Raw genomic sequence first — 20566 nt, forward strand, 5'->3', positions numbered from 1 at the left:
AGAATGTTCGCCTTTTTGTGACAGTATTACACTGTTGAGTCATATTTAGCTTGTGATCCACTATAACCCTCAGATCCTTTTCAGCAATACTCCTTCCTAGGCAGTCACTTCCTGTCTTGTATTTGTGCAATTGAGTATTCCTTTCTAAGTGTAGTACTTTGCATTTGTACTTATTGAATTTAATTCTATTTATTTCAGACCATTTCTCCAGTTTGTCAAGATAATTTTGAATTCTAATCTTGTCATCCAAAGTGCTTGCAACCCTCCCAGCTTAGTATCATCCACAAACTTTGTAAATGTACTCTCTATGCAATTATCCAAATAATAGATGAAGTTATTGAATAGAACTGGACCCAGAACAGATCCCTGTGGGATCCCACTCAATATAACCTTCCAGTTTAACTGTGATATCTACTCTGAGTACAGTTTTCCTGCCAGTTGTGCACCCATCTTATAGTAAGTAGGTTTGTCTAGTCTATATTTCCCTAGTTTGCTTATGAGAAGGTCATGTGAGACAGTATCAAAAAGCCTTTTAAAGTTGGAGATATATCATGCCTACTTATTCCGCCCCATCCAATTCATGTTGACTTCACCTTTTGCCCAAGTGCAGCTTGTTTATACAGGTGAAGTCCAGGCTCCCTGGCTACTATCCAAGGACCTGTATACATGGAGCAGTAATACGGACTACAGGGGTGTGACTTCTAAAGCACACTAATGTGTTGCGCATTAATTGGTCCAGGTAGACCCTGCTGGTGAAAACTAAAGATTCCCCAGTGCATTTTAATGTAGTGCTCTTTGAAACAGTACTACATGTATATACAAAGAGAAAGCCCTGAAAACACCCAGTTTTTGGACATTATGTAGAATTCAAAAATTGTGAAAAATAACTCCTGAAAAATGAAATTAATAAACTCAAAAAACAGAAGCCCTATCACAGTTTTCGTTTATTACAAGCTCACCTTGACTGAATTTTAGAAGATACCTACATGTTCTTGGACAATAGGATAGATCACATTCTTATGTTTTGGGGTGTTTATTTTATTAAAGGAGTGTTTATTAAAGTATGTTCAAGCTAACTAACAAAACTAGGAAACCTCTGCAGGCACAAAAGGTGTCAAGGAGAATGAGATCTCCTGGGCTGTGAAAGCATATTTCACCAGACTCTTAAATGCAGCTTTAGCATTTCTGTTTTGCTTTAATATTGTATATTCTGTCTGAAGGACTACAAAAATGTTTACTATTGTGATTTTTTGCCATGAATACAGTGTTTGGTAGGAGTTCTCGGTTGCAAATAGTGGGTGAAGATACTGCAGATTGTAATCTTGAGAGACATTTGGTTTAAAGTTAAAAACCACCAGGAATGTCTTCTCAAAGACCAGGCACCTCCCCATTCTTAAAGAATGTCTTTTCCTAGGACCTAACAGAAAAAAAGTGACACATAGCATGTAGTACATCAAGGCTACAAAACTATGTCAAAAGCCTCTTTATCACCCCTTGTCTCACCCTCCTCATTTCAAAGAGGAAAACTTAAGATTTCACACACACACCCATTTAAAGAACTCTAGAATATTCTTATTGAACCCAATTCCTTTGATAAACATTCTGAAAGTCTTAATTCTTTTAATGATAAGGAAAACATATATAGTTGGGAATTGTTTTAAGAAGTTCTTGGTTACTCAACACAATGAAACGTAAAACCTTTGTTCAGTCTTTAAATGGTATTAGTTTCTTTGGTGTAATCTGCAAATGTTTTCTATTTAAATCCAATTATCTAATGTTATAACTGAGTATTTAGCTCACCTTTAATCATAGCATCCCTTAAGGCGTAGTACAAAGACAATCATTAAGGGACAATTAAGAGAGATAGGCTTACCATATCTTGTTTCTCTTTTCTGAGTAATTTGGGGATAAAATTACTTGGTGCTCAACACCTTAAAACATACCATTCTCCCCTATATGATGTTTCTACAATTTCTGGTACATCAAAGCACCAGATGGCTTGCTAATGTCCCACTGATATGTGGACTATGTTGTGACTATCCTCAGTAAAATTATTATAGTCCAGACAAAATGACTGGATAGTTTGGGGATTAGTAATAGAATTTGACATGGATCCTTTCACTTCTAGGTCACCAATTTGAGTCCTGCCTTAATTGACAGAGACTAAAAATCATTACCCTCCATGAAACAAATCATTGATGCCTGTCCAGTAGGAGCTGAACAGAGGTATGCATCACCAAAGACACTGAGCCACCACTACAGGCATTAACTGACATTTGTTGGCACTCTCAGGAGAAAGATAAAGGACCAAATGGGGTCTTTGAGAAGGTCCTTGCAGGTCAAGGGTGAGGAACATTGGTGAATGATGTGAAAAAGCTTACAGTGCCAAGGTCTGAGCCACATCTGTTTACTAGAATGAGGTCCATTTTCTAGGGCTGGTGACATGAAACCAGTTAAATGAACTTCTACGGAAATGCAGACGGAACGAGTTAAATATATTCCCATTTGGGTGTTGCAGGAGCTCAGGAGTGCACCTCAGATGCCCCCTCTCCCCAGGTAATGAGTCCCCAATGGAGGTTTCTGATTACATTGTTCCGACAGAATCCCCTGCTGAACAAACTACAGGGCAACATTCATGATTGCCACAGATGAAACTATGTCCAAGGGGAGCTGATAGGAAGCACAGATAAAGCCTCATATTCAAGTACTAAACCTTTCAGGCCTGCAGAACTAATTGAACTATGTACAGAGCAGTAGGGTCCAAGTACAAAACTGCCTTTGACAGTAGCATCTGCAGGAAAAGGAGAAATGAGAAGCAGATTTGGGGGCAGAGGGCTTGGGTTACCTCTGCTGGAGATAGTGAAAGTGATTCTGTTATGCTGCGGTGGTTAATCCTACAGAAGGCATTCAACTGTACAGAGAAAGGAACAATGAAAAGAAGAGAGTTGAGAAAAAGGCTAAGAGCTAGGGATGCTCCTGAAACACAGCCTAAGGAACAACAGAGAAACAAAGGTGAAATTCAGTGAAAATCAGGTGAGACCCAGCCCAAGGACCCCAAAAAAGAACAAAGTACGGAATTGTCCATGCAAAGCTAAGAGTGAAATACCCCAGCAGACAGCAAGTGAACAGCCCAGGGGAAAATGAGCATTTAAGACTGACAAAATGGAGTGACCCAGTGAAGCACAAGAAGTGTCCAAGAGCAACCAGGGAAGGAGCAACACAGGGAGTCTGCCAAGAGCAGAGAGGGAAAAGAGCACTGAATGGCCAGAGGGAACGGAGCATCTGCAGGCTGATCTCAAGGAGGGGACCTAGAGAGAACATAAGAGAAAACAATTATAACCCTGATTTCATTCTTTACTCTCCTTGATCCAGAGAAAGGGTTAATAGGTAGGTCAATGTTCCCAAATTCATTCCTCTAAAAAGGGCCCAAGCCCTTTGGGAAGGCTTCACTTTGTACATTTAGGGCCAGTGGAAAGAAAAAAGGATGGCAGCAACCAAGACTTGGATGGGGGGGTCTCATATTAAACAACACCTTTGCTTTGTGCTTGGAGGAAAGGTGGTATTGAACTGTTCTTACTAATATTACATTTCTTTCCTTAAAGGAACATATTGCCACTGCAGTTTTTATAGCCCAATGTCTCAAAGAAAGAAATTTACCTTCCTGTTGGTGCTTCAAAAGATCGCACAGATATGGTACAGAAAGGTACCAAAGCCTTCTAGTCACTTGGCACTGGCCACAGCCCAGGAGTGAAGTGTCATCAGCCTAACAGATTTAATTTAATTCATATATAGCAAAACCTGAAAACACTGATTTATCAAATATTCTGATCTCCAAGACAACTAGTGCAACAAATCTCACAGATTCTTAGACAGATGACACTGAGGTGAGTGAGGTAATATCTTTTATTGGACCAAATTCTATTGGTGAGAGAGACACGCTTTCAAGTTTTACACAGAGCTCTTCTTCAGGTCTGGGGATTTCTAATAATTTCTAAGTTAGTTTTCCTCAGGCAGGCAGCCATTTATGTAGGTTTGCCAGGCATCTATTTTTCCACTGGAACACCCAGTCAAAAAGGGACCTTGGTGGCTCCGGTCAGCACTGGGGACCAGGCCACAAAGTCTGGTCGGCAGCGAAGCAGGGCTGAGGCAGGCTCCCTACCTGCCCTGGCTTCACGTAGCTCCCAGAAGTGGCCAGCATGTCCAGAACCTAGATGCAGGAGCTGCCACTGGGAGCTGCAGGGGAGGCGCCTGTGGGTGCGGGCAGCGCACAGAGCCCCCTGGCCCATCCACCTTGGAGCTGGACTTGCTGGCTGCTTCCGGGAGCCACCTGAGGTAAGCGCTGCCCGGAGCCCGGAGCCCACAGCCCTCTCCCCTCCCACACTCCAAACCCCTCAGCCCCAGCCCAGAGGCCCCTCCTACACCCCAAACCCCTCATCCCCAGCCCCACTCCAGAGCCCGCACCCCCAGCAGGAGCCCTCAGCCCCTCCCACATCCGAACCCCCTGCCCCAGCCCAGTAAAAGTGAGTGAAGGTGGGGGAGAGCGAGCGGCAGAAGGAGGGAAGCCTCGGAGAAGGGGTGGGGCCTCAGGGAAGGGCGGGGCAGGGGTTGGGGCAAGGGTGTTCGGTTTTGTGCAATTAGAAAATTGGCAACTACATATATGAGAAATTTCTCAAGAAATCTTTTTCACATCTAATTTAACAGGGTCAAAGTCCATCTTATAAGAAATAGCAAGTTATGACTAACTGCATAGAAACTCCAACAGCTCCATGATAATGTTCAGTATATTCACAGAAAAAAGGAAAGAGAAATGCTAATTTTTATGTTTTCACAAGGTATGAACACACCATCTTTATAATATAAGGCAGATAGACACATCCTCCACTAGGCTACATCCATGGGAAATTACAGTGATTAAATTAGCAAGAGAACAGCTCACCTGATCAATGAGTGCAATAGAAACATATTGAGAATTACTAACATTAATAAAAATGGAGCACAAGAGATAATGTTCAAACAAGGCGAGTTCCCCACTCCAATCCAGGATCTATCTGCTTGCAAAATTTCATTAAAATTAGACTTATTACTGTATATTAGTTTTTACTTCAATCAAAAGTAGTGGTTCTGCAAGGTGCTCAGCATACCTCTGAATTGTAACTAAAATTAATTTTTTTGCTAAATGATTATATGTAATTACACATCAAAAATGTAGTGATCTATTGGACAAAGGGAAGAGATATAAACAGAATACACTCTTAATTAGATTTGAAGTCACTAGCTTTGAAATAGCCAATAAGCTACACAGTAGCCGGCAGCCATGGAAATTTTACGTATTATTATCAGGAAAAATATATTGAAAATTGCAAGAAAAAATAAAGAAAATATGGGTTACAGTGTTCAGGCCGTTCTCTAGTTCACAGCAAGATCTACATGCTTGCATGTATTACTTGATTTATGGGACAGACTAGCCCTGCAGGTGGTTAGAAAAATGTATGTTTGCTCTCGCAGGGTTTTCTATGAGGCTTCCCCTTACAGGGAAATGACTAGTAGACCTACAGAGTTACAGGGGCAAAGCCTCTCAGCCATGCAGGCTGTGGAGGCACATGGAGAAAGGACTCCCTAGATCTACAGACCCAGGAGCCATCTCCATGGACAGCGGCCCCCCCCTTTCCCTCCCCCAACTCACTGGGCCTTCCACTCTGCTACAAGCTGCAGGGACTTCTCCCATGTCTCACTCTTTAGTAACATTAGGCGCTTAGTAAATATTCTCATTGTTATTTATAGCACTTTACAGTTTGAACACATGGACAATGCTAATCATTTGTCACAGCATCCGAATGAGGTAAGCAAGTGTTACACTCATTTTTAAAGCATAAACAGACATCTTATAATTCATTCTCACACTACTTGTTTGCATAACAAGAATGCTACTATACGTATTTACAGACAGTGAAACCAACACAGAGACAAACAGCCTGATCCTGTGCCCGTGCATACCCAAAACTACCAGCAAAGCTGTTGGGATATCTGGGTGTGCCGGGAGCATAGGATAGGGACCTAACTGACGTACTCAGAGCCGTACAGCAAGCCAATGACAGAACTATGATTAGGACACAGAGTTCCTAGTTCCCAGTCTCAGCCAACTAGAAAATACTGCTGTATTAGAGCAGTACTGACTACGCCCCAGGTCCTAGATCAGGGCCCCATTGTGCTAGGCACACAACAACAAAAAATGGTTCTTGTTTCTCCATCACAATTTCTGATGTAAATATCTGAGGGCATTTTAATAAGTTTCACAAATTCAGCAGGTACCACTAAGTGAACCTGGCATCTTCCCACCACAATGCAACCATCTTCTAATATGATAAATCTATAGATACTCAGACTGAGGCCATGCTAAATCTTAGAAGTAATAGAACAAATTGATTTACCTGCAACCTTGAACCCGGTTTCATTTTTACTGTTATTATATTACTAACCAACACGTGGAGAGACAGAACCACTCTAAGAAGTAACAGTGTGACATTGAGAGTTCTCGACTGTTGTAATGTCCCACCAATGAAAATATAAATATGAGAGTAAAGCACCTGTTTCACCTCTTCTTGCTTATTTAAAAAAAAAAAAAAAAAAAAAAGCTGGATCTATCTATCTAGTTCGGTGTAAGTAAGAGTATCAGAAAGATGCAAGTGTATGTAAACATTTATATTTGTAGCATGTTTCCTTATACTTCTTCACTAGATGGGTTTGCAAAAGTAGACTGTCTAGAATATTACAACTGTATAACAGGGGTAAATTTGTGATTATGTTTGACTAATCCACTGCACAATAAATGTTTTGAAAGTCTAGTCACACAAAGTCAGACCAAGTATAAAATGCCAGTATCAGTGAGAGAAGGATTTATTCAATGTAATATTTCTCCATAGCAGACACGAATTTGAGCAAACTTCCCAAAGGACTAGAAGTATTAACTTTTAGAGCACAGTTCTCCAGCAAAAAGTAACATATGGGATGATCTCAATCCCATTTAGAGTAATCAGACTGGTATATCAAAAAGGCACTGCTCAACAACACAACTTCCTATATTAAATTCAAGACAAAGAAGTAGATGTTGGATTTTTAGAATGGACTATGAAAGGAGAATACAGTAGGGCAACTAGAGGAACGAATGTTCAAGTCCAAAGTGCAAAAGGACAGTATGAAAGTCAAGGCCTAAAAGATGAAACGGTGGCATGATCAAACTGCTAGCACTCAAAGGAGGAAATACCATAGTGAAATCTTGATTTCTTACTAAGATGGCTGATACTGCACAGAAATAAGATAATATCTGATAAATGTCATTGATGGTAGCCTACAAGTAATGTCAGGTACATAAAATGACAATTAGCCAAACTTATATTGGCATTAACAAAATGATGGCTGAATATCAGATTGTAAACTAATTTCCATCCTGCCTTAAAACTGAATTAATGTTTAAACCTTAAAAGTTCTTCTTCCGATATTAAAACTACAAGCACCAAAGCAAATGCAAACTAGTTTACAATTTCTGATATTTGGATCCCACGCAGTTAATGTTTCGTTCTGTAACTATTTGGCAACACAGTGGCTGCCAATAGGACATACTGACATACCTATTTTATGTTAAAAGAAAAGGAGTACTTGTGGCACCTTAGAGACTAACAAATTTATTTGAGCATATGCTCTCGTGAGCTACAGCTCACTTCATCTTATGCTCAAATAAATTTGTTAGTCTCTGAGGTGCCACAAGTACTCCTTTTCTTTTTGTGGATACAGACTAACACGGCTGCTATTCTGAAACCTATTTTATGTTAATAACTTTAACAGAACTCCCAGTTTTAGCATGAGGAGCAGTGCTTGCTGAACTTTCAGCATACTGTGTTGTGCACCATAAATGCAGCATTTGTAAAAGGCAAAAATATACATCCTATTTGTCAGGCAGAGACTTATTTATTTATTACACCTTTGTATATTGATTTGAAGAGTGAGAAACTTACCAATGTGTCTTCCTTAACATCATTATGTACAAATCAAACCTGCCATCAGATAGACATGCACTTAATGTAAATTTTAAATAGAATAAACCAGTTTACCTCACCATTGACCCATGAGAATTCTCCATAACCAAGCTTTAGATCAAACCCAAATTCCCCTTTGTAACTGGAACCATCTGGCCATTCCTGAATGCCACTGGTAAGTATGATCCTATTACTGCTAATGTCATCTTCAGTCAATTTCACTAACTGTTCACTATCTTCTTCCGTCTGAGATTCTTCCTCTTCATCCAAGAGACTGGAACCTTGTTCAACATCATCTTCTGTTTCTTCTTCTCTGATCAGACTAGAACCTTGTTCATAATCACCTTCTGTATCTTCTTTGATCAGCCTGAAACTACACTCAGAAGAGACACAAAATTCAAATCAGAGTCCCAGACTAACACCATATGAAGCTGCAACTATTTTGCTTCACACAGAATAAAAAATCTAACTCCAATATAACCATTCCAAACACACACTGTTTACTGCACAATACCTAATACTGATGGTATATAAAATCAAGGAACATACTGAAGGCAGAGGAAAAATATTATTCCAGAAGTCCAGACTAAATAGGCTGCACCTCTATAATGGGCCATTTTATAGAACGAGAAGACTAGGTCTTCTTGTTAATATAAATGAGTTAATCAAACATAGGAGATATGTATGAAAATGATGACAAACGAGTAAGTACTTTGGATAACCATTCCAATTTAGTACCAAAGTAAAAGCAACACAGAGCTGAAGGTATACACTTCTCACAAACCCCATTGCAACTGGTAAAGCATGGCTCCCATCCCAAACACATACAGTCAAACGAGCTTCTAAGAACATAACAAATGCAGATTCCTTTGACAATGCACTTTTAGAACACATTCATCATTAACACCTGCCACCGACAAACCGAAATACAATGTGTATATTCTCTCCCCCCAACACATACACATACAAACTCTCACGTACATCATGACATACCCAAAACCCTCACATGTACAATCCCACTTTCACATCACACCCCAAGGTACCGTCCTACTGGCAGGCATCACACCCCTGAACACATGCACTTCACACACCCCAGGCATAGGATTGCAAACCCTCCAGGATTCTTCTGGAGTCTCCAGGAATTAAAATTAATCTTTAATTAAAGATAATGTCATGTGATGAAACCTCCAGGAATTCATCCAACCAAAGTTGGTAACCCTACCTATGCATGGAGCATGGCACATGCATGTACACAGACTCAAAGCTCCTGCACACCCTCTGACACATGCATGTGAACACGCAAGCACCCCAATCCCTGCATACACACATACTTCACACATCCCACATATGTACACACACACTTGGAATCCCTGTATACAACTGCACTTCCCCATGTATATGCCCTCCAAGTCCATGCACACATTCCAAGCTCCTGCACACACATTCTCTACCACATACGTGCACACACACAAACACCCCAACCCTGCCATACACACGTACTTCACGTGCATTCACGTGTATGCATGGATTCCGCGCTCCTGGACACACATGCACGCTCCCACGCGTGGGCACACGAAAACTCCAAGTCCCTGCGCACACACAAGTACTGCACATGCCCATTCCCACACGCTTGTGCACACACACACACTCCAAGCCCCGGCACGCACAAGTACTACACACACACACACACACACACTCTGCGCTCTCTGCCCTTCGCCCAAGCTGCAGGCCTGGGCACAGGAAACCCCGAGCTCCCCCCGACACCCACCCAGCAGCGGCAGGTGGCTCCATCAGCCCGTCCCAGCGCAGCCCCGGCCAGCGTCGCGGGCCCGACCACTGCTGGGGCGGGGGCGCGAGGGAGCAGCGGTCCCGCGGGGTGGAGCGGCGAGTCCAGCATTAGCCCCAGCGCGGAGGGGGACACCGACCTACTACCCGCCTCCCGCCGGCTCCAGCACAGGGCGCTCCAACCCCTCCCCCCGTCCCCCGAGCCCACATGGACTGTGCCAGAGTCCGGGTTTCCATGGAGACCCAGGTGTGTGTTTGTGAAACTGGCCTCTCCCTTGCTTGCCATTGGCCCCCCCGGCCCAGCAAGCCCCGCCCCCACCCAGTGCTGGCCCCGGGCCGGGCCCGCCCGTGCTGCGAGGGGAGCGGCGCTTCCCCGGTGCGGGGAAGTTTGGCACAGACGTTCATTTATTACACTACTAGGGGGATGGACAAATTTAATGATGGCACAAAACTACGCACTGAAGGAATATTCAGCAGCCATTATTTTATTATTTTTAACTTCACGCCCACATTAAAAAGTTTTCTATTCCCCTGCTTATTCCCAAATGCCTCTCGCTCTGGCTTATCAGTGCCATCTGTAGAAAACTGGAGCCCTCTTTTTAACCCCTGCTGCCCCACTCAACTTCCTGAGTTCTCAGAAACCAGGAAACCACGCACCCCACGCTCTACCTTCTGGGAGGGCATGAAGGGGCATTCCAGACATAGCCGTTGGTTCTCCAGGCCAAGATTTGGGAGCAGAGAGCATGACAAAAAATGAAAAGTGTAACACCTTCTCCTTCAGGTAACAAAGGGCAGGTGGAGAGAGAAAACCTCTATCTGCTGCTGCTTTTGCTCTCTCTGTTGAGTCTGTAGATAACAGTGCCGCCTCCCAGAGTCTCTTGCAACTGCAGACTAGAAAGTAAAGCCTCAAATTCTTAGGTTGCTAGGAAACCATACATGATTCCTTAGTAGGGCAAGGAGAGGTCATAGTTACTCAGCATGCATGTGGTCTATCCTTAGTGTGATGTCATTATTAGGTTAACACGGGACATTTTTTAAAGAAAACTCACAGCATTAGATTTTCAACTAGTAATAAACAATCCTACTAATTAATTTAGGTTAAATCCTGTTTAAGTTACAAGAGTACTGCTACTGAAGGTGGGGAGATTGCTCACAAGAGTAAGGCCAGTAAAATTTGTCCTTCAGTCTTAATTGTGGACAAGAGCTTGTGGGGGGAAAAGATATTTTTTTAAATGCAGGGTGTGGGGTGGGGAGCCAATTCAAATGTAAGAACAGTTCCAGGTTGGTGAACTGCTTTGAAAGAGTACTTGAGTTTATAACATTGTACATTAATAATCCCTTTTTTATTCTCTATAAAAGTTTACAGTCCCAAAATGAATCTCTGACATTCCACTTGGAATTACTTTGTAAAAGCTATAATCTCCAGAGTCAAAGTTCATGATGGAAATCCATAAGAGTGAGTCTATCAGGAGGAGAGACCAGCAAACCGGTAATAATCTAAAACCATTAGATCTGCATTAAATATCAAGGTGAGAGGCATCCTGTAAATATCTGAGATAGACTTACTATATAAGATGCAGTTTCAATGTACAATTAGCAACTACTTCATTCAAAAATCAAATTGCTTTTATTACAGAGCATTAAGTATAAGTCAAAATCATATTACTTCATTTGCTATTAGAAGAAAGGGAAAAATTTCCACTAAAAAGTTACTACTATATGTGTTTCACTACTAAGAGTAGTGAAACACATCCTTTTGTCCAAAACTTTGGAATTTCAGATGGGGATAGAAACAAAACTACTCAAGGTCTGGAAGAACAAATCATAACAATAAAAGCATCTTTCTCCAGTTCCAGGGAGGTCTGCAAAGGAAAGTAGTGAATCATCTGTCAAACATTCACGGACATCAGAAGTTTCATTTAAAGTAGGGGTACCGATATCTAAGTTGGCTGAGACTCAGAAAAGAATAAAGAAATCAAATCAGCAGTAAAACAGAACCTTGCTAAAATACAACAGCTAATAGAGCCTAAGCCAAAAAAAAAGTTCTCACTTATGAAAAATTTATTCAAAGCTGAAATATAAAAATTAAATTTCAGTTTAGAAATATAAGCTGCTTAATATAGAGGAAGTCCAATGAAAAATTAAAAGATATTTTGATGGCCAAGCTTCTGATAAAGGAGTGGGAAATCAGGAACTTGTGTCGTATGTCTCAGTTAACCAGCTCTTTCCAAAAGCCAGTTGGGAGGATCCCTAATATACAATGGACAAGACTAGTCCATCAGTATACCTGTTTTGGGTATAGGATGAAAAAGGGGTGGTGAATCAATGGTTGCATGCTATGCAGCTGAAACCATGTGGAGCAAAGGACAGAAGTGAATCTACTGATGTAAAAAGAGGAAATCAGACTATTTGTTTTGTTTCAGGGATTGATCACCATGAAAGGCATAATATACACTGCGTTGGGGTCCGTGGGATTCGGGATACAACAGAGGAACAAGACAGTGATAGTACATGAGGGGAACTGCCACCCTAGCCTTATGATTCCTAGGTAGTCATGCAGGAAAGCCTACAGTGTTCTGGTACTGACTGGACTGCAGCCAAGGTGGAGGATCCTGCAGCACAAGCAACTCGCAGGAGCAGGGACTTGGACTGGGGGACCTAAAAGAGGCTGTGTGTTTAAATGGGATGGTAATGGCTAACCTAACCATTTATAGCATGCAGCTAACACATGCTGGAAATATTACAGTTACTTTAGCAGATCATCAAACTACTGCCCATGAATCCACCTACCATGCCAGGAAAATGATTGAGACTTTGACCTTCTCTCTGAATGTGATTAAGGACTGGCAGAGTACCACTACCACTCCTGAACATACTAGAGTAATAATGCTTCCTACTCTGGAATTGAAGCAAGATGGTAAACCATGTCCAGAAACAGAAGCAGGACCTGGCAATGGACTAGTGATAAATCGTGAACATGAGATTATGTATAACAATGTACAGTACCAAATGATACCTGTAGCATTGAATTTAACCAATTTTATATTACCACAGCAGCTCTGTCATGCAAAATGTTATGCACTTCTAAATGCAATTGATAGCAAAAGGGGTGCAAAATTTCAGACAGTCAATAGATGGGATGGAATTGTGGGAAATCTGGTTGCCTGAGAAGGGAAAGAGTCAGGGAAGAGAGATAAAGGTATAAGAACAGTATTAGGAGTTGGGGCATCGAGAACTTCAGCATGGAATCATATGGATATCACAGTATTGTGGGAAGAAAAATCACAAAATGAGAGTTCAATTACAACACCTGGTAACAAAGTAAAACAAACAACAGAATGAGCATGTAGGGGAGGATTTAAAGGATGTTCAGGATGCTAGGATAACAGGTTTAGGGAAATGGAAGCAGCAATCAATGAAATGGGAAAAATCATCAACCATCCTAATGTATCAATTAGCAACTTCCTAATACAGGACCTACAGGCAGGACTAAAGGAAATTCAGGTGGGAAAGTGCCTAGGTTCATAACAAATAAGATGCTAGAACAATGGGAAAAAAATAAAAGAAGTAGATCGATGTTGGGTTGGTAGGCACTACTAAAGGATCTATTATGCTGAGAAAAGGGGAAGCTTGATGAAACATGGATCCTTCCTATGGTACTAGCAGTACCAATGCCCACAGGCCTCAGTCCATAGTACACAGGAACCTATCATGGCAGGTTACATCTTAAAGGTATATGCCACTCATCCTCAAATTCTGGTAAGGAAGGGAAGGGAAGGGAAGTCTGGAAAGCTCCAGATCCCTCATGTTGTTCCAAGAGGCATACTACCTTGTTATGTCATTGTGATGTACTCCAAAGTGCATTGCCAGCATGTGTATTCCCCTAAGATGAAGAGACCTGAAATAGCACGGTACAGCTGAGGCAATATGAATAAGGTCAAGCCAAGGTTTCAAGGGCTGGATAAGGCAAATATTGTGTAATCTCTTGGATTGGACACTTCCAGTATGGAACACAAACATATTATTATGACTGGCCAGTGTTCTGCTTAGTTCCAAGAAAGGTTACTTGACTAAAGGAAAAGGTAATTTTTCCAGTTCCCCAGCATGAGGTCCACAATGTATCAGCTGATGCCCCTCTGATTGGCGCTGCCCTAGATTCTGTGCTACAGTTAGGCCAAGTCATACCACCATTACGTTTAAATGTGCAGGCCTTAATGAGCAGATGTCCAGAACATTTCTTGACCTTGAGACAGGGGAGTCGAAGTATTCAAAATGACAAAGATACACTGGGAAATGCCACATGGTGGAAGTTAGTGTACAACATTGGGGACCATTCATGGTATCAATGGGCTTTGTTATTGTCCAAGCCATACCAGTAGTGGTGTTAAGTGTATTTATTTGGAAGGTTAGGAGGTTGGTCAGGCAGTTGGGAAAGAAGAGATGTATCTGAAATACAGGCTTTGATGACAACCTAGAAAGGATTCCACAGCTTCTTCAAGGTGGGGAGTGTTGGGAGCGAAGGCAAACTTAGACCTGACAGAAGCATGCTGCAGATTTTAAGAGTCTGTTCTGATAACGTTTAACAGCATAAGCATATGCAGAACAGTGTAAGTGTAAGCAATTGCAGAATAATCATGTTTAGTGTTCTGCATGTGTCAGAAACTGCAGAGTAATCATGTTTGTGAGAACAAAAAAATGATAAAATAACTAAAAAGCTAGAACAGACCAGTTTGAACTAACACTAAACCGGTGTTGATGGGGTAGAAGAGTTAACATGGAAATCAGAGACGAATACATATGTATAAGAAAAGATAACAAAAATATATTTATAAGTTTTGTGTAACAAAAGGAAGCTGAAGCTGTATTGTCCGGTGCTGGCAGTAACTGTGATGAGATAGTCCTGATGAGCTTCCCACTTCTGAGTAACTGATCTAAGTAAAATGAGTTTTGTCTTAATAAATACTTATTAGACCCATCAGCTGAGTAAATGAACCTCAATCCAACAATCTCCATGTTCCAAAAAGATTAAAATTTACTCAAGGTGGCTCTGTTGACTTAAAAAAGAGTGGAGTGAGAGCTGTGTTTGAATAGCAGCAGAGCTTCAAGAGTGAATTCAAACCAGTGTTCATACAGGAACCATCTATTTGTTGTTTTTAAAATATTTTTACAAAATAAGAGACCATGCCTCATCCTAGTACCCTGGGCCTAATAACTAAAACAATGATCAGAAACGACTGAGCCCAGAGAGCCAGAATAAGCAGGCTCTAACAACAGACTCATGTTAATTTTTGACAGTTTGGCCAACTCTCATGATATTTGGCATTTTTCCTAATGCCCCAGTTCCTGGAGGCATGTGATTAGGTGAGAATTTCAGCATATGTGTAAATAGAAAAGTAAGTTTCTATCCTTCATGATTGTTGAGAAAAGCTTGAAAATATTACCAAAGTGTACCCTAATTGTTCAAAAACTATGACACAAAAAAGTACCCACAATTTTTTTAAAATCTCATTTCCACCTCCCTCAAAATGACCCTGTCAATGTTGCATAAGTGACTGTGAAGGGGAGGAGCTGTCACTCAAGAATGAAGGGAATATCTGAATATATATGAAAGAGATAATTATTTTAGTCTTGTTCCTGTTTCTGGAGCTTTAGACAGATGTCATGTAGGAAAGTGCTTATGTTCGAAGAGATTAACGGATTCCACATATTGCCTCTGTAAACAATCATTTATTTCACTCGGCTAAAGGCTTCTGTTTGTCAACTCATACATTTAAATATATAGAAACTCTTTTTGGTGCTTCTATCCTGTAATATATTAATTCTTGCTTCTTTTATTTTTAACTAATATCTCTGCCTATCGGATTTCACAATATATTGCACCTTTCACTCCTCCCAAAGCAGTTTATTAACAATACACACTATGTTGATTCATTTAGTGTAAGAGCACCAATCACCTTAATATGTGGGCATTATTTACAAAATGTTAAAGATCATAAAATACTATAGGTGGGGCTGGTAGTGCCACCTGTTCTTAAGGTTGCACAATTCCCATTATAAGATCCTGTTTTCAGTTGTTTATTACTTCAACCATTTGGGCCAAAATTCTATATGCCAGGTGTCTGCCTCAGGCTGAATTTTTTTGGGAAAGCTTCAGTCAAAACAGTTCAGACATTTCCAAGAATGAGACTTGGGAAAAATAAGTTTTAAGCATGCGTGGTAGATCTAAATGTTCCAACCAGGCCGATGACCCACGGTGGTGTCAATATGATGCCACATGATGGAATTTGTTTTTTTCAGTTTGCTTTAAAAAAAAACCAGGAAATTAGACACACAAAAGCTGAAAGAACATTATTAAGGCTGCAGATTGGAGCACCCAAAAGTGAGGAAATGATAGTATTAAAATTGCCTGTACAACTTGAATTCAGCCCCCTTGTGTGTATGCATTATGATACCGTCTTTAATTACATGATCACATACTATTTTTTCCACAGGATCCCTGCCTCATTCAGTGAACGGGATGGGCTTGCTCTGAGGATGAATCACAACTGTGTAAAGAAGGAGACTGTGCCTGGAAGACTTCTGCCTCATTTGTTGCAGAAGTAGTGAATGAGGCAGGGGACTGCAGGAAGGGGAAGGAAGGTCTCATGGTTAAAGTAGTTGAATACTGCTCTGGAGAACTGGATTCTAATCCTGCCTCTGCCACAGAATTCCTGTGTGATGCCAGTGGGCAAGTCACTTAAACCACCTCTCTCCAAAAGTAAGTAAGAGCACTAGGGCGTCATGACAAACATCAAGTAAATGGATGTCTGATAGGAAATTGCAGAACTACTAATTGTGGTATGAAGCTATCACTTAACTCAGCCTCTGTACCAGATGACTGGAGGGTAGCTAATGTGACACTGGTTTTAAAAAAGGCTCCAGAGGCGAGCCTAACTTCAGTACCAGGCAAATTGGTTGAAACTATAGTAGAGAACCGAATTATACTGGGACACATAGATGAACATGATGTATTGGGGAAGAGTCAACATGGCTTTTGGAAAGGGAAATCATGCCTCACCAACCTTGTAGAATTTCTTTAAGGGAGTCAACAAACATGTGGACAAGTGTGATCCTGTGGACATAGCATACTTGCACTTTCACAGTGTCTTTGACAACATCACACAACAAAGGCTTTTAAGCAAAGTAAGCAGTCATGGGATAAGAGGGAAGGTCCTCGCATGGATCAATACCTGCTTAAAAGATAGGAAACAAAGGGTAGGAATAAATGGTCAGTTTTTACAGTGGAGATAGGTAAATGGTGGAGTCCCTCAAGGATCTGTACTGGGACTAGTGTTGTTCTACATATTCATAAATGATCTGGAAAATGGGATGAACAGTGAGGTGGCAAAATTTGCAGATGATATAAAATTCTTAAGATAGTCAAGTCCAAAGCTAACTGTGAAGAATTACAAAGGGATCTCACAAAACTGGGTGACTGGGCAACAAAATGGCAGATGAAATTCAGTGTTGATAAGTTAAAGTAATGCACATTGGGAAATGTAATCTCAATTCTACATACAAAATGATGGGGTCTAAATTAGCTGATACCACTCAAGAAAGAGATGTTGGAGTCACCATGGATTGTTCTCTGAAAACATCTGCTCAATGTGCAGCGGGACTCAAAAAAAGCTAACAGAATGTTAGGAACCATTAGAAAAGGGATAGATAAAAGGACAGAAAATATCATAATGCCATGATATAAATCAATTGTATGCCCACACCTTGAATACTGCATACAGTTCTGGTTGCTCCATCTCAAAAAAGATGTATTAGAATTGGAAAAGGTACAGAGAAGGGCAACAAAAATAATTAGCGGTATGGAACAGCTTCCATATGAGGAGCCATTAAAATAACTGGGACTGTTCATCTTAGAAAAGAGATGATTAAAGGGGGATGTGTTAGAGGGCTATAAAATAACTACTGGTGCGGAAAAAGTGAACAGGGAAATATAATTTACCCCTTCACATAACACAAGAACTAGGGCTCACGAATGAAACTAATATGTAGCAGGTTTAAAACAAATATAAGGAAGTACTACTTTACAGAATGCACAGTCAATCTGTGGAACTCATTGCCAGGGGATGTTGTAAAGTCCAAAAGTATAACTGAGTTCTAAAAAGAATTAGATAAGTTCATGGAGGATAGGTCCATCAATGGCTACTAGCCAAGATGTCAGGGATGCAACCCCATCTTCTGGGTGGACCTAAAACTCTGATTGCTAGAAGCTGGGACTGGACGACAGGAGATGGATCACTCAATAATTGCCCCATTCTGTTCATTCCGTCTGAAGCATCTGGCACTGGCCACTGTTAGAAGACAGGATACTGGGCTAGAAGGACCACTGGTCTGACCCAATATGGTCATTCTTATGATGCCATTCGCACATTCTCTTTCTACTGGCCTCAATCCTATCTATTATTATTGTCACTACTGTTATTTCCATTGCTGTTATGCCACCAATACTCCAGGAGCACACTGCTTCAGCTCCAACCATTCCCAGGACTCAACGAGGTTACAGTTCCAAAAAATATCCAACAGACATGCCTTTCCCATGGCATCTGGATATCCAGCCAATCCTTCCTCCACTCAGATTATTCCCTAGCACAATCCACATAATCACCTATCTCAGTTCAATGGAAAAATGGACATAAGAAACAAGTTCCAGACATCTAACACCTATATGCTGCACAAGACCACTACTAGGCATGGACTGGAAGCAGAACACACAAAACAACATGAACTAAAGATGATATTGATCAATGCAAGATCTGCCATTAACAAACAAGAAACAATCCATGACCACATCAGTGACAAAGCACCCAATATAAGCTGCATCACTGAGACCTGGCTGAATGACACCATGAGCCCTGTGCTAGTCCTTGTCCCCCCGCCCCCAGGATACATGGACAATCACAGACCCAGACAGGACAAGAAGGCAAGTGGCACTACATTCATCTTCTCTGCAAACATCAAATCTAAGAGAGGTGCCTAGTTAAGACAAGTTTATACAAATTAAATCTTTACACCAGTGTATGAAGTGCAAATTTTGCTCAGTACAAGCTGTGTATTTCACCCAGCTCATTGCGCCACTGTGATGGGATCCCTGGAGTGCAGCCTGGGACCATCGGACCACTGTGTCCCCTTAAGTCTCTCTGGCCTGGGCTGTCTCTCACAATGCCTTGCTAGTGACCAACTGCAAACCCCTACAGGTGCTGTTACCACTCAGCACAAGTGCATGTGGAGCTCCCGCACCCAGCTAGTTTGCATGAATGATCCCAGAGCCACTCATGAATCACACAGAGAAAAGCACCGGCCGAATCACCCCAGCTCCCAGCACTGTACCTCAGGAAGATGCCATCTTGCACTGCTCAAGATGAGCAGTGCAAATTTATTAACTGGTTCACCACTTCATCAATGGAAAGTGGACATACACCAGCCTTTGCAGATTTGAGCAGATTTGCCTGAGCAGATTTGCCACGCACTTCAGGCAAACTCACTGGTAAAGATAAAAAGTTAAACAAATTTATTGACTACAAAAGATAGATTTTAAGTGATATTAAGTGATAGGCAAAAAGTCAGAGTTAGTTAGTTACCAAAAGAAAAGAAAATATATGCACACAGTCTAAATTCTCAACCCGATTAGACTGGGCAACATCTAGATTAAGCAGCTTTTCTGACCCCACTGGATATTGCAGTTCTTAATATACAGGTTTGTCCCTTAAACCAGGCCGGTCTCCTCTGTTGGAGTCTTGTCTTTGTCTTTGTTTCCTGAAGCATAGGTGGGGGAAGGAGAAAGGCCAAGTATGGGGCCCCTGTGTTCTGTTTTATACCCTCAGTTCCATATGCTTGGGGAACAGAAGTCCAGGCATGTCTGGGGGGCATTGCTGAGTCTCCAGGCAAGGTTGAGTAATCCCAGGTACATGGGCGTCTTCTATGTGGAGTCCCTGGTTGGGCCCCGGCGGAAGGGGGCTGATCACCTGCAGGGAATCCAGGAGATGCAGAAGACTCTCCAGGAACAGTTGGGCCAGCTGGTAAAGGAATCCTGGTAAACCTCCTCAGGAATGGGTTTCAGAGGAGTGGTGGAGAGGCTGAGAGCCAGGGCCAGGAGGCTTGTGGCCGAGGGACAGACATGTTATGCCTGTTTGAGGCGCGGGCATATCAAGAGGGATTGTTCCTACTGGGGTGGGGGGCCAGGCGCCTCACCCAGGAGACAGAGAGGGGCAAGTTCTGGGGACAGTCCTCTGGGTGAGGAAACCCAGGTGGCTGCCGGCCTGTGGGCAGAAGGGCCACATGCAGTGGACATGCCCAGGCCCAAGTCGGAGGGTCCAGGTCCACCCTGGTGGAAGGGTGGGACCTGAGAGGGACCGAAGGGGAGTGAATGCAGCAAAGAGACGGGGAGCCTGCTGGGGCTGCCATATCCCAGGACACATTAGGAGGCACTGCCCCCTCAAAGGAGTTGAGGGTTGGACGATGGAGGTGCCTGGAGGGGGCCGCACTGGATTTGGAGAAGGCGACAGAGGCGGAGATGGCGGGGACCCAACAGGGAGTCGGGACCCAGACCATCGCAGAGCCGGTCGCCAATGGGGAAACTCAAACTGAGTGGGCCCAGCAAGAGGCTGGGGCCCAGGTGGTCCAGGAACAAGCCACCAAGTGGACCCAGACCCTGCAAGCGGGGGGTCCGGGAGACGCCGACCTACAGACGCGGCTGGAGG

At 42.2% G+C, this 20566-nt stretch overlaps 1 protein-coding gene across 3 annotated transcripts in view; it reads right to left on the bottom strand.

Moving 5' to 3' along the window:
- ANKMY1 (ankyrin repeat and MYND domain containing 1) overlaps window positions 1-10047 on the bottom strand; it is a 51375-nt gene extending 41328 nt beyond the window's left edge. For 2 of the 3 annotated variants that reach the window (XM_074963995.1, XM_074963997.1), the window contains exons 1-2: window positions 9799-10047; window positions 8106-8403 (exon numbers count right to left, since the gene is read on the bottom strand). In XM_074963995.1, coding sequence (XP_074820096.1) covers window positions 8106-8403; window positions 9799-9821 — 321 coding nt within the window. In that variant the 5' untranslated portion in view covers window positions 9822-10047. Of the gene's footprint in view, window positions 1-8105; window positions 8404-9530; window positions 9655-9798 lie in introns of those variants that run through there. The other variant, XM_074963996.1, reaches the window with a different exon arrangement.
- Window positions 10048-20566: the final 10519 nt, after the last annotated feature.

The sequence above is a fragment of the Natator depressus genome, chromosome 9 (genome assembly GCF_965152275.1).
Source record: "Natator depressus isolate rNatDep1 chromosome 9, rNatDep2.hap1, whole genome shotgun sequence".
NCBI classification, from domain to species: domain Eukaryota; kingdom Metazoa; phylum Chordata; order Testudines; family Cheloniidae; genus Natator; species Natator depressus.